Consider the following 14,759-nt stretch of genomic DNA (forward strand, 5'->3'; position numbering starts at 1 on the left):
GCCCATAGCATAGGTACTTATGTTTATACACATTATTTTATATCCAGCTATTTTATGATACTTGGAAATAATTAGCATAAATTTATTTTTATTTATTTTTTTACAACTACTGAAATCTAAATATAATGATAATAAAATGTTATGAACTTCGGATGAAGGAAGAAATATGTAAACGAATTAAAAACTGACTAACGTCCATGAAAATATAGATAATCGTTTCTTACAACATACATAGTATCATATCTACGTATATATTTAAATAATGGCCATGTTACGTGCTACATTCTAACTGAAGAGTATGGTGCTAACAATATATTACGAACAACAATACAGTATTGTCCGTCACTGCATGCATTTCTATTTCACGTCACATTAATGTCCATTATTTGTGTCGCTAACAGTTAGCATATAGCAAAGATTTTCTGCAAACACATACATCAATGTAGGGAATTATTGTATTTTATTCGAAGAGTCAACATCAATATGTTGTTGAATCAACGTGCGGAAATAACATCACACTTATTTCACTCGCGGTTTAATATTTAGAAATCGATTTAGATCAGGCAGAAAGATGAAATTTGTAATTATGTATGTGTGTGCAAAACTAATATATTCTATATTGTCCAGCCTTTTAGACAGTTTAAACCTAATTATTAAACTTAATATAATAGGAATTATTTAATTTATTTAATTATTCCTCGTGAACTGATTTTTTGTAATTAAGGTGTTCTTTTTAAATATAAATGCATTATTTTGTTTATGCAAATCTTGATTTGCCATGCCATTAAGAATTGCTAACAAAAAAAAACTGAGGCTATGGCTGAATATACTATAGCTAATTTCCTGTTTTTAAATAAAACCTTAAATACAAATAAAAAATCAAACAAAAAACTGCGAATAGAGAAAAAATTAAATATAAATATGGTCAACCTGAGAAACCTTCTTTTTAAAATCGGTTATTAAAAAGACCAACAAAGTTACTCCTTAAGACGTAAACCGCGATGTTATAAAATTAAAAATGGAATTGTGGAGTCATATCCTTCGCTCATATCTAAATGGCCAGTAATAACATAATTGTAAAAGCTCCTACGATGGAATTTGCCGCGAATTATAATGAAATGTCGTTAATCATCTCTCGTTGGACGTTAGCTTTTTGTGTGATTGCCTTTAATTTAATAGGACGTGACAACTACGTAGTATGGTGAGGCCTTGGAGGGAGGTCCACAGGGATATAACGTGAAATTTATGTCATATTTAGGGTATGTGTTGTGGCATTCATGATACGGCTTGCCTGTAAGCATATTTTGATAATGCCAATTTTTTTACTGTATTATTGTATGGTTGTAAGGATAGAGTGACTCTCTTATACATATCCAATTTAAGTTGCTACATACTCATTAATGGTACATTAATGATAGAGCCTTAAAAGTATAAATAATTTAAGAGTTAATAACCTTTCAACGTTTTTGTCTTAAAAAAACACACTTTTTTAACAACTCTGAATTTTTCCTCGATCGTTTTATTAAAATGTTATTCCCAGGTTTTTTCTTAAATTCACGCGTCAGGTGACGTACCACAACCTTTCATATTTAATAAGAATGTTGCTGTTGCTAAAGCGCTTCAGTCTCACTTCCAAACCAGTAACTGCAGGCAACACGAGCCGGGATTTCCCAAAAAACTATACTTATAGTTATGAAAAAATGCAATTTAGACTCGCGACAATGATGTTTTCGTTCAAACAAGCTCAAGAAAAACAAATACAGCGGATGACAAATAAATTTATAAGTACCCATAGTCAATGTTTTTACCATAAAGTACATTGCTTAAATTCAATCTTTGTTTTTATTTCAACTGTCAAGCTATCCCGGACAATCCCGGTTCATCAAAAACTGCCTGGTGGAAAGACGGACAGTCAGTGGTACGTTTGTCCTGTTTTTACCCTGTTCCCTGGTACAGAAACCTTAAAAATGACCTTTCGTTATCCGAAGTCCGAGTAAAAATAACAGTTTGGTACATGAAGGTGGCCTCAGTGACCGTTGATTTACTGTCTTGTGTAAGAACGGAATGTTTGTTTGTTTAAAACTGCTAGCTCGTTATAACTATGTTTACAATTTGATCGTACTTCTGTGATATTTTACTTATAGCCACATTGATAGCAAGGTTATTTTGGCACTAAAGTAAAATATTCCCGGAGTTCTATCGTAGGTTTTATTTGTTTATTCTACAATTTATTTTCATGAACATCTAGCTGACCTAGCAAACGTCGTTTTGCCGATTTTTTTTTTCTAGTTGTATGTACTTTTAATGCCACATTATAAAAAAAATAAGGACAATCAATTTCGTTGTATAGATGTTGTTCTATTCTCAGACCAATATGTATACAAAATTTCATGAAAATCGGTCGAACCGTTTCGGAGGAGTTCTTTAACTAACATCGTGACACGGAAAGTTTATATATTAGATTTAATTTAACACAAAAATCGATAGGATTTGGACGAAGGTACGGCTTTGTGCTCTGTTTCTGTAAGAAATCTCTTTCAGCTGACCTGCGAAAGGAGATATATATTAGAAATCAAGACATGTGTGAAATTAAAATGTAGAAATAATAAAATACTTGGTAGGTACTTCTACGAAAGGGGAAAAAAACAGATAGAATGTCTCTTTACTACATTACAAGTTAAAGTAAATAAATGATTTAAATTATTTTTTCAATTAAACTGAACGACATTCTTGACTCATAGGTAACAAAGACTGAGGCCTTAATGTTAATTTAGCTAAAACTAATCTTTCCACCTTCGGGAATTAATATTCGTAACGTATAAAAAATTATAACTGTTATTTTTCTAGGTAGAGCACTTAGTAAATTAAGTAGTTAATTAGTTAAGCTTGTATTTTTTATAAGGATTAGTTAAATTGCTTGAAATCATGAGTGAGGAGTGAGATGGCGTTCTAGACGTGTTTTTCTACCGCAACCAAAATAAGGAAGACATAGTGTGCTGTCCATATTCCATTTGCTCAGGTATTTAAAAAGTTAAACTTACAAAAATGCAAAGGCGGCTAAAATCATATGTAAATAAAGACTATATAAATTAATGACAACTGAAAAAAAAGCAGTCCCAATTTATAAGTGTTTGTATAAAAATACAGACCAAGATTTTTAGCCTGTTTAACTACCTAAACAAACGGATTTAATGAAAACACTGGTTTTAATTTTTTTTTCTCTTTCTTTGCCCACAGAACTTCTTGATCGCGATTATAGTTGGGGCTATGGTGGACTTCGTGGTCGGAACCATTATGGGTCCCAGCAGCAATCAAGAAATAGCCAATGGATTCGTTGGATTGAGCAGTAAGTTGAGCTTTGAGGGAACACTTTTATGAAATTGATGAGGAATGACGGCTGACGTCATAAGTGCAGATTCTTTGTTGCTCTTGGCAAGTCAAATTCTATATGAATCAATTTCTATTATTTTATTAATCAGGCAATTTGACAGATCAATTAAATAATTTTATTAGGCACTGAAGATGTTACTTAATTAAAAAGGTTAAATTTTTTTTAGAATATTTTGATATAATTCTATTTAGCTACCTGTATTGTAGCGACTTTTCTTGAACTTATTGCTTTCTTTTAGATTTAATATGTCTAACATTACACTTTTTTCTAGCTTCAACGTTAAAGGCAAACTTCAAGGACGACTTCAGGTTCAGTGAGGGTATAAACCAGGACTTCTTCAGCGTGTTCGCGATATTCTTCCCCTCCGTGACCGGCATCCAGGCTGGTGCTAACATCTCTGGAGATTTAAAGGTAGAACATTACATAGTGAGGTATTGAGTTCAGAGAGTAGATAGTCCCCCTTTTGCTGTGGAAAACTCTCTCCAATTTGAACTAGTCGGCTGCAACCAGTCTTATCGACTGCATAAGAGCACCGCAGATTTTCACTCTTCATTTATACAAGAGGATTCGAACTAAATTGTACATTAACCAAACAAGAAGTTGGCCATTTGCTATTAAAAATATATTAATAATAGGTGGAGAATAGTATGGTTACTTAGTTGTAAAGAAAATTTTGTGGGTATAGTCATAGTGCTAATTCGGCCTACTCTAATTCGTTTCATTGAATTCCTTGTTTACGATGACTATTATGGTATTCGATAACACTCTAAATTAGCTAAGTATGGTTTGCCACGTGGTAGCAATCGATCCCTCCGAATGTTTGCGCGGCAGGCACGCGCGCCGCCCCACGTGCTGCCTGTGTCGTTGACAGCGAGTGACGTCAGCAAGCTATGACGTCACGGGAATTCTGCACATGACGGGGCCGAAGACGTGGGTGCTTTTATTATGTTTGTTTTGTGGAGATCGTATTTCTTTGTAAGACTGTACTATAGGGACTTAATAACGATTGCCTGTTAAATGATCATAGTTTGATATTTTTTCTATTAGTTAAAATTTGAATAGGCTGTCTTTGTCGTTAACAAGAACTGACACTACAAAGTTATTACCGCTAATAAAATAAATTGAATTGGTTATCGTGTAACGATAGAACATAGTTTATACTGAAAAAGTATTTTGAGCTCAGAATGATCTAGAAACTAAGTATACCTCCCAAATTAAGCTAAAGTGCAATATCGGATGTAGAAAATAATATAACTCAATAGTTCTGTCAAAACAAATCGAATCAAATCATAAGGTGACATGGGGGCTGAAAATATTATTCGAATGCTAAATTAATGTGTGATGTTTGGCGTGGCACAAATTAAATGAAAGCATCGCAATTGGATCAATTTGTTTAACCCCATAAATTTTAGGTATCTTGTTACTTGCTCAGCTCAACGGACACTCATCGATTCATTTAAATCAATTGGCATAACGTGGTGTTTGGCGTGAGAATGACTCACCACTATTCTCGCAAAACATAAAACAATTGAGTTATAATTAATGAAGGTTTCTCCGAAGGGAAGTCGCTGCTGAAATGTTTTTTTGTTCGCCGTCTTTTGGTCTTGTTTATTGGCAGGCAGGGTAAATGCACTCTTGTTAAAAAGACAAAAGACTACATCACTTTTGAATGTAATTTAATACCTTTAAGAAAAGGTTGACGTTTGACGTCTAGGTATTGTAAAGAGTCGTTGAACCGGAATATTTCACTGTCACAGGCTTGAAGTCTCATGAGTTCAATCCACGCCGTGGTCGCATCTGAGACTTGTACTATCCAACAAACGCACGGTATCTGCACGGCTCTAGCCAAACTTGCAATTAAAGTACGAAAAATTCCTTATTTTTTCAATATATATCCTAAAATTTAACACGAATGTTGTCCCCAGGATCCTGCGTCAGCCATCCCGAAAGGAACCCTCCTTGCTTTACTGATCTCCATGGTGAGCTATGCCGTCATGGTGATGTTTTCCGGAGCCAGCGCGTTGCGGGACGCCAGTGGAAACCTCGCCGACCTGGTCATAGTCAATGGAACTGTTGTGGACTACAGCGGACTTGCAAACTGTGTGGCCAATAATACTTGCAAGTATGGCCTGCATAACAGTTACTCGGTAAGTTGGGCCAAGTTTCGATTTTGAATATTCGATAGCTCTACCTAGGCATTCGATTTTTGATGATTAATTTCGCCTTCATTTTGCAGTTGTAGTTTTCGTAACAAACATATTTTTCACAATTTCTTCTCTATTTTAATAAGGCTCCTGGTTATAAGTGTATTAATTAGATCTTGAGCATCTTATTTTATCATTAAAAAAAGTAAATTACATGTACTTTTCGTAGAATGAGTTGTTCGAAGCCAAGTAACCTCCTTGCTAAATTGTAGGTGATGCAACTGATGTCAGCTTGGGGTCCGTTCATCTACGGCGGTTGCTGGGCGGCCACGCTGTCCACCGCCCTCACTAACCTGCTGTCAGTGCCCCGCTTGATCCAAGCTCTCGGTGTCGACCGCATATACCCCGGCCTCATCTTCTTCTCCAAGCCCTACGGCAAGCACGGAGAACCTTACAGGGGATACGTGCTTACATTCTTTGTGTCATTGCTGTTCTTGTTAATCGGTAAGAGATAGGAATTCATTCTTTAGACCTTTGTTTATAGTACGTTGTATGTTCAATTTTGTCTGTACTTAGTGATTTACGAGATATTATCGACATCTTATTAGTGCTGCATGTGGTAGGTACGTATATCTTGCGCCAAATTACGTCCATTCATTCCTGTTACTATAGACAAATCTATTAATTTTCCCTTATTATGATACTAAAATAAGTGTACAATTATTTATGTTTTTATAGACAAATTAAGAGCATTGCTACTAAATTTAATTTTGAAATTTATTCGAAAAACCGTATAGTGGGTTCGAATTCACCTAGATTCTTATAGATAAATAAAAATTACAATATTATATATATATTTACAATGTTTATATTTTTTCCAGCTGACTTGAACACGATAGCGCCGCTGATCTCCAACTTCTACCTGGCCTCCTACGCTCTGATCAACTTCTGCACGTTCCACGCCGCGGTCGTGCGCCCCCTCGGCTGGCGTCCCACTTTCCGTGTGAGTAACAACATAATAAATACTTACTGAAATCTCAAACACATCAATTTATCAAACTGACTCATTGACCTAGCCGTATATAAATAGTCGTGAATATTGTGATGCATATAAGAACTATTCCCAAAGCTGAATAATGTTGTTATTGATAATGTAAATACTCGCAAAGCAGGGTTTGTACAACTTCTAAACGTAATTTATAGTTATTTTATCCCATCCATCTCACCTAAAGTTCACACATTTACGAAGTATTACGAAATCACGTAGTATGTGGTAAAATATTATACTCCCACCACTTATTCTGTTTACCTGACCAAAACTCCCAAACTGTTTGTATTTATGACAAAATCGCCCAACATGTCCATTATCGCAGCTCCTGTAAACTAGGATCAAGAATGATAACAAACAAAAACCACCCAGCACTTTAGCTTGACCTGTGTCCTTGTTTCCAGTATTACAACGTGTGGTTGTCACTGATCGGGTTCCTGAGCTGCATGGCCATCATGCTGCTCATCAGCTGGATCATGTCGCTCGTCACCTTCGCCATATTCTTCACCCTCTACCTTATCGTGCACTACCGAGACCCTGGTCAGTACTACACCAAATTAAACCTTGTTATTATCAGAAATTAGGTGACACTTTCAGTGTTTCCAGTTCAGAGTGCTAACTTTCTTTGAAAATGTATTTGATCCTGTTTTCCTAGAACTTCGGTAATTTTATGAAGTCTAAAATTTTATGATACGATCAAATCAACAAATGAGGATCGGTGTGTATGACAACAATTCTAACCAGAACCTGTTTTCGGTTATTAAAACTTTTACAGTTGTTTCTTTTGACCTAGTAAGTTAAACTCAAAACATGGCTTGTCCTGAGTATTGGCACTAAGAATAGCTGTTGTTGCAATCTAAATCTAAATGAATGATTGCTCATATTTGATTCATATCGCTGAACTGAACGTTTGTATATAATCCCATTTCCTAAAGTTATAATAACCGAATACTTCAAAGTACTCGTGCGCTCCGGTGTGACTCACTCTGCGGATTTGTTCATCAAAGATTTTGTTGATGGTGGTGTTTATTTCTTTTGAAATGAATTCAGTAAGAAGGTTAAGTCGTTAAGCTTATGGATTTTCAAGAAAGAATTAAGAGATTATCTCATCAAATTTATGAACGTACCAATTGTTGCTTAATCTCGATTATTATTTGGGAAATATGAATTTCAACGGTTTTCGCACACGTACTAAGGATAACTATATTACTAACTAAATCTTAGTAATATAGTTCCGCTTTTACAATGTATGTACAGAACCCTAAAAAGAAGCATTATATAAGCACGTCATTATACTGAACTTTATTTATTTTACGCATTTAAATTTCTAGATGTAAACTGGGGTAGCAGCACACAAGCCCAAATATACAAGACGGCGCTCTCGAGCGCATACAACTTAGCGAAGACGGGGGAGCATGTGAAGAACTATTGGCCACAAATGTTGGTGTTGGCGGGTCGGCCGCAGACCAGACCTGCATTGGTCGACCTCGGTAACCTCATCACGAAGGCTGGGTCCCTCATGATCGTAGGAGATATATCACAGGTGGGTTATACTAAGAATGTACTTTTAAAAGGTGACGACAAATCGGCTGTAAAGATGCAAGAAAACAATTTTAATATAGGTACGTGATGGAGATATATATTCCATTTCGATTATTATCATTGAGTGTGGATTAGTATAATGAACTACATATATCCCTTTTGCTGTTTTATAAATAAAATCCCTGACCGACTTGTAAAAATGATTTATTATTAAATGATTTAACGGTTTACTCACGCGTATTTATCGGGGTAGCCCCGCGAATTCGACTCGCGATCCCGCCGCGTCTGCTTATGATTAAGGACTCCGGTTGGGTCCGAAACTATCGGGCTACCCGATAAATACGCGTGAGTAAACCGTTACATCATTTAATAATGAATCATTCTCACGATAGTTACTATCAAAAATGATTTACTCGTAAATATTGTTCATTAAAATCAACATCCATGTTACCGACTATAGACGATTATCTTGAATTATAATCAGGCTACGGTGTAGTTAAATACATCTTAAATAGGCATAATATTTCTTGTATCTGGTAAGTAACATCAGCTCATTTACTACAGGAAAAGCTATCCTACAAGGAGCGCAAAGTCCTGAGTCGTGCGGACGCTGAGTGGTTGCGCGCTCGTAAGGTGCGGGCGTTCTGCACGCGCGTGCACGGGTTCGGGTTCGAGGGCGGCGCGCGCGCGCTGCTGCAGGCCGCCGGCGTCGGCCGCCTCGCGCCCAACGTGCTGCTCATGGGGTACAAGGCTGACTGGGCTACAGTACCACATCAAGACCTACTTGCGTACTTTAATGTGTTGCAGTAAGTACCTCACTTTACAATCAGACAATTTTGAAATATATTAATCTCGTGGAGAATAATATCTATTGACGCACTCAGCAGCCAAAAGCTACTTGAACAAAATTGTTCGAAGTAAATAATGTTGAGCGAAAGATGGTGCGGGTATTAACAAAGTGAATAAGACTTTTCTAAAACATTATGGAGGAGAATAAACAATGAAGGTAACATTATTAGGTACAGTTATCTTGTTATCTTTACCTACCGCAATATTAAGCCTCACATAATTTTCCAGTTCCGCATTCGAGGGTCGTCTGGCAGTGGCGATAGTCCGCGTGTCTGGCGGGCTGGACTTCGGTGCGCTGAGCGGCGCGCTGGGCGCGGCGGGCGCGGGCGGCGGCTCCCTCACGGCGTGCTCCAGCGGCAGCGCCGACGAGCTGCGCGTGCGCCGCGCGCCGCACATCATGCACGCCGACTCCGACCTCGATATACGAGGAGACCCGCCCAAACATAATCTTTCCAGTAAGTATATAAAGATTTGATACGGTAACCATTTAACACTTCATCGACATCTTTTTTTTCTAAGGGGAAGTCATCAAATGACTCCTTCCGCTTTAAAGACTAAAATCCACCAGTAACCCACTGATCATCGACATCTAAGCCCTTTAAATGTACGTCCGCGAAAGGTTTCCTCGAAAACTATTTATATGATTCCTCTTTTACCACTTTTACTCGTGCTGTTATAATTCATCAGGATATATTTAAATTATTCAAATTTTTCCTTTATTTATATCAATACGAAATCATAAATCCAAATGTCTTCAATTACAAATTGACCATCATTTCGTGACTCTCATTAACATTTTAATAAACAAGTCGACTTCATCCAAGATCAGCTGATCCATAAAATACGGCCATGGCAAAGTTTCCGCGTTACGCCATTTTCCTTATTTTCTTTACAGATATACTGACATTGACTACGTCGAGGTCGTTCACGATATCCGAGTGCGGCACAAGGGAGCGGAAGAAGAGAGATAAGAGACAGAACGACATGCACCGACAGATCGTGTACAATACGTCCACTGGACTCGAGCTGTCTAAAGATCAGCTGTCGCAGATGACCATATTCCACAGGAAGCAGGTAATTTAAATGATACTGCACTTTTTCTGCCTGCGTTAGAACTAGTTTGAGATATTGATTTTGCTTAATTGTTTTCAAAACTACTTATAAAGAGAAGAATTTTCTTAAGCTTCAGAATGCAGTGGTCTCAGATTCTAAATTAAAATTTCATAGGATCAGATATCAAAACAAGTAATTATTTCTAGTATAGTTAATTAAAATTATATTAGCAGAAAATTGCGTAAAGTGCTAATTGCTACACTTGAAATTGATAATTATGCATCTGACAACAAACACTATATTCGTGTGTGCAGGAGGCGGGCACATTGGACGTGTGGTGGCTGTACGATGACGGCGGCCTGACCATCCTGCTGCCCTACATCATCTCGCAGCGGTCCAACTGGGCCAACTGCAAGCTTCGAATCTTCGCGCTCGCCAACCGATTGCATGAACTAGAACTTGAGGAGAGAAAGTAAATACTCATTACTAATACGCTTTTTGGTATATCAATTCCGAGAAAGATTTGAGTTTCCCCACACTGGATTTTTGCATTTTGGAAAAGTTTGCAAGGATGACATTATTGGAAAAGTTCATTTCCAAGGAATATTTTAAAGAGAAAAAGCTCTGTGATCTTTTCACAACACATCTTTAATAAGATCGTTTCTTGTAAAGAAAATGAAGTCTACAATCATGAATACGACATTTCTTAAAAAAATATACAGTTAGAATTCATCTTTGTTCCACAAACACGTGACTAAATATTCCTATACCACAAACAGATTGACTAACTGGATCATGTACTTTCTAGTATGGCGAACCTGTTAGCCAAGTTCCGTATCGACTACTCGTCACTAACAATGGTGCAGGACATCACGGAGCCGCCGCAGCCAGAGACCATGAAGATGTTCGAAGACATCACCAAGAAGTTCACCGAAGAATCTGCTGACCCAGGTATAAGCAAATACTTGTCTTGTCTTGTCTTACAAATTTGTTCTAAAGTATTAAGTAGTGGCCAAAGGCCAAAGGACTATAATTGGGATATTGATATTTTTAGCTACGTCTAGTTACTAGGTTAGTTTTATCACTGTCTCAAATAATTAAAGATATTAAAAAAACCTAGTTACCACACAAAATGATTATGTCTTACACGGGCATAGAAACCGCAACACGTCCAGAACAGTGGAGTAGGTATGCTTCTGGTTATCTATACAACTTGGCTACGAGAAATCGTGGCTACGTGCGCTACAGATATAGCTAGTAGTCATAGCCTCTTTGTCATCAATCATTAGCACTACATTAATATTAATCATAACCTTATTTTTATATCTCGTCCCCAGAGTGTCGCATCAGTGAAACGGAATTGCTGACGTTAGCGGAGAAGACCAAGCGCCAGCTGCGACTGCGGGAGCTGCTGCTCGCCAACTCCAAGGAGGCACGGCTTGTTGTCATGTCGCTACCCATGCCTAGGAAGGTATGTATAAGAACTCACTTCACTTTCTTTAATCTATTTATTTTGATAGGAACTTGATTGGAAATTAACTAAATGTCTGGACTCTAGTATGTGATCGCTCAACTATTCATTCCTTAAGGAAACGTAAAAGCGTCACTTTGCTTATACACCCATGCCTCGACGCTGTCTCAACTCTGACTCGTTTAAGCGATGCGCCTTAGAGTATTATTATTTTTCCCGAATAAATAATGATGATATTGTAATGTCACAGGGTTCCGTATCTGCCCCGCTGTACATGGCGTGGCTAGAGATGATGAGTCGCGACCTGCCGCCGATGCTCTTCGTCCGCGGCAACCAAACCTCCGTGCTCACGTTCTACTCCTAAACTACTAAGTATTGTAGATATTGTAACACTGTTGTCACGCAATAATGCTGGGCCCCATTTCTGCTATTTTACAATGGCCGATGAATGAATGGCAATTGGATAAAATTTGAAATTATTCCTATTATCTTAAGCATTTTGCCAATACAATAATTGGAAGTTAATCGTATTGACCTTGAGTGTATCGTCCCGCGCTGAATTTCCAATGATTGTGTAAAAAATGATTAAGAGAATACGAAAATTGACACTTTAAGCCAAATTTCATGCATTTATCGGCCATCGTAAATAGCAGAATTGGACCCCGGTTGTCACACTGTTGTTGATCTGTTGTAGCACAATTAATTATGTCATATAAAGAACATTTTTACAAAAATAATGTTATTGTTATGATGTTGCCATATAATGATTTAGAGACATTTTTATCGATTGAAGTAAAAAGCACTCTTGTTTATGCTGTCAACTTTGCGACACCTAGATCAAGTTATAATTAATGTTATATTTTAGTAATTAAATCCTTGAACGTATAGTCTCTGTAAATTGCTAACAGAGTTTGCTACCATGTCAATTGCAAGCTGTTTTTAAATGTTTCTTTTTACGTCAGAATGACGTCATTTCTCCTAGTTGACAAGGTATCCATCAAGCAATTTGCCGAGATTATATCTTTGCAGCAAGTATGATTAGTGGCAAGTTAACATCCTATATAATAACTTAAACAAATACCAATTATACTTAAGTTCAATTTGAGGATATGAGAAGCTTAAAATCCAAAATTGCAATTATAAAACTTAGATATTTAGTTTTCAGTATTTTTACATAATTTTATTTTTGTTTCATGGCATACAATGCTTATAAAGCATTGGATATAAATTATATTACGAATTAAAATAAAACAACCTTAATCGATGTTATGAGGAGCAGAATAAGCTAAGCTAAGAAACAGCTATAACATAAATAAGCGAATTGTTATAAGATTAAGTAAGTAGATGTAAAAGTTAAGAAATTAAATTAATATTTTAAAATGGTTAACGGTCAATGCGAAGGCACTGTTGTACATTACTTAAGAGATCATGGGCCCCACCACTATACGCTGAAATAAAGTTTTGTCAATGAGGAAACGAGAGAGCATTCGCTTCGTAGAGCGCCGTCCCTTTTCAACAAGTACATCAGTCTCACTTTCCGAGGTAGTGGTACATGTTTCATGTTACAAACGATCATGAACAATCGTGTACTTATTTTATTAGAACTTTGCAGCATTTTATAATATTCTAGGATAAACAATGTAGTAATAAGTAGATAGATTATAATTTAAACGTGTTTTTTTAACTAATAATCAATATGAACAAATCTCGTACCAAAGCACAATAAAAGTATTATTTTAACTAAGTATTTATACAAGTTAGACGAGTAGTTTTGTTTTTTTATCTGTTATAAATTCTTATTTTAGGTCTTACTGAAGTATGGCAACGTAGGTTATCACATGACAATATTTAAAACTACCATTTTTCTTATAAAATGTATAGATTCAAATCGTTCAGCTCGTTACTTAAAATTGCTGATATGTACTTAAATTGAAACTTATCTCACTTGAAAAGGTAAACTTAAGAAATGTTTGTTCGTTACAATAAAAATTATACTCAAAAATATAAGTAGGATGATCTTATAGTTCCTCTCCATCCTTTAGTTTCAATGTCACTCACACTCATAATTAAAAAAACCGCCACAGTTCAAACTCATTATTTTGCTTGAATTTTCTATTCGTAGCCGCCTAATTTCAAACGAACCCTTTCGTTTCATTTTCGTAGTCCCTTATGTTTTTGAGTTACCCACTATAATATCTACTTTTTGCTTCTTTGACATCACCATCATCGAGAAATATTTGGTGAACCACATAAATGTTTTTCAAACTCATCACGACAACGTAGAGAGAATCTTAACCTGAATGGAGTTTTGCTAAGAAAATGAAATTTAATCATGTGTGGGATTGTTTCAATTTAATATCATAACCCTTAATATTAGTTTTCATATTTGCGATACCTTGTGATATTATACACATTATAAACATGCAAGTTTTATGATTTTTATTAAATAATTTAGTTTTAATTAGCCTTATAATTAATATGTTATATTTGTAAGTACAAGTATGTTACAAACTAGGTTTTAATGTTTGACTAAACATCAATGCAAACCAGAGTAAAGACAAAACATATTTTCTGCAATAAATTTTTTGCCCCTTAATAAGTGTTTGATTTGAAAATACTCATTTCACTGTTCCCGCTGTGGCCGACGTGTCACGGATTCGATCCCTGTGTAGGGCAAACATTTTTGTGTACTACAAATGTTTGTTCTGTGTCGGTGTCTTTGTGCATGTGGCTTGAGAGTTTAAAACCTCTGTGATGGAAGGATAAAATTGCTTCCTGCAGGAGTCATTTAAAAGGATAAAAAGCTTATTATACCTACTTGTCATAACTCCCTTTCATCCTTCAGTTCCATTCCTCATTGAGCAAGGGACCAACTTATTCTACGTGAACGACGTACTCATTATGTATGTTTCCATTGGCTTTTCATGTTAACTCATGAGTCCAGACATAATAATGTGTTGTATACGATTACCGCTTCCATAACAGTTTCACATGGCATTTAATATTATTTCTTGATAGGATATTTATCTCAGACTTTATTTACTTCTCATCATCGTAGACAATTATTATTAGACCTCCTTAGTTAATAAGACTTTACAAGACAGATCTACACAGAGACTAAAGCTAGACAATACAATCAAAGAAGACAGTTGTCAAAATACTAAAGAAATTACATTCCGTACCGCTTTCAGTAATAATATGTATCCACTTATTCTTTGAAAGCAAAATATTAGCGAAATATACATTATTCTAATTGAAATA

General features: G+C 36.1%; 1 protein-coding gene across 1 annotated transcript in view; it reads left to right on the forward strand.

Annotated features, from left to right (window-relative positions):
- Window positions 1-11,957, forward strand: part of LOC113503402 (bumetanide-sensitive sodium-(potassium)-chloride cotransporter) — a 33,317-nt gene extending 21,360 nt beyond the window's left edge. The window contains exons 7-20 of the mRNA XM_026885340.1: window positions 3,238-3,346; window positions 3,663-3,802; window positions 5,317-5,538; window positions 5,808-6,039; window positions 6,417-6,538; window positions 6,988-7,123; window positions 7,915-8,126; window positions 8,690-8,931; window positions 9,203-9,429; window positions 9,870-10,048; window positions 10,342-10,499; window positions 10,836-10,978; window positions 11,365-11,498; window positions 11,749-11,957. Of these exons, the coding sequence (XP_026741141.1) occupies window positions 3,238-3,346; window positions 3,663-3,802; window positions 5,317-5,538; window positions 5,808-6,039; window positions 6,417-6,538; window positions 6,988-7,123; window positions 7,915-8,126; window positions 8,690-8,931; window positions 9,203-9,429; window positions 9,870-10,048; window positions 10,342-10,499; window positions 10,836-10,978; window positions 11,365-11,498; window positions 11,749-11,862 (2,370 nt within the window). The 3' untranslated portion in view covers window positions 11,863-11,957. The remainder of the gene's footprint in view (window positions 1-3,237; window positions 3,347-3,662; window positions 3,803-5,316; window positions 5,539-5,807; window positions 6,040-6,416; window positions 6,539-6,987; window positions 7,124-7,914; window positions 8,127-8,689; window positions 8,932-9,202; window positions 9,430-9,869; window positions 10,049-10,341; window positions 10,500-10,835; window positions 10,979-11,364; window positions 11,499-11,748) is intronic.
- Window positions 11,958-14,759: the final 2,802 nt, after the last annotated feature.

The sequence above is a fragment of the Trichoplusia ni genome, chromosome 19, assembly GCF_003590095.1.
Source record: "Trichoplusia ni isolate ovarian cell line Hi5 chromosome 19, tn1, whole genome shotgun sequence".
Lineage (NCBI taxonomy): Eukaryota > Metazoa > Arthropoda > Insecta > Lepidoptera > Noctuidae > Trichoplusia > Trichoplusia ni.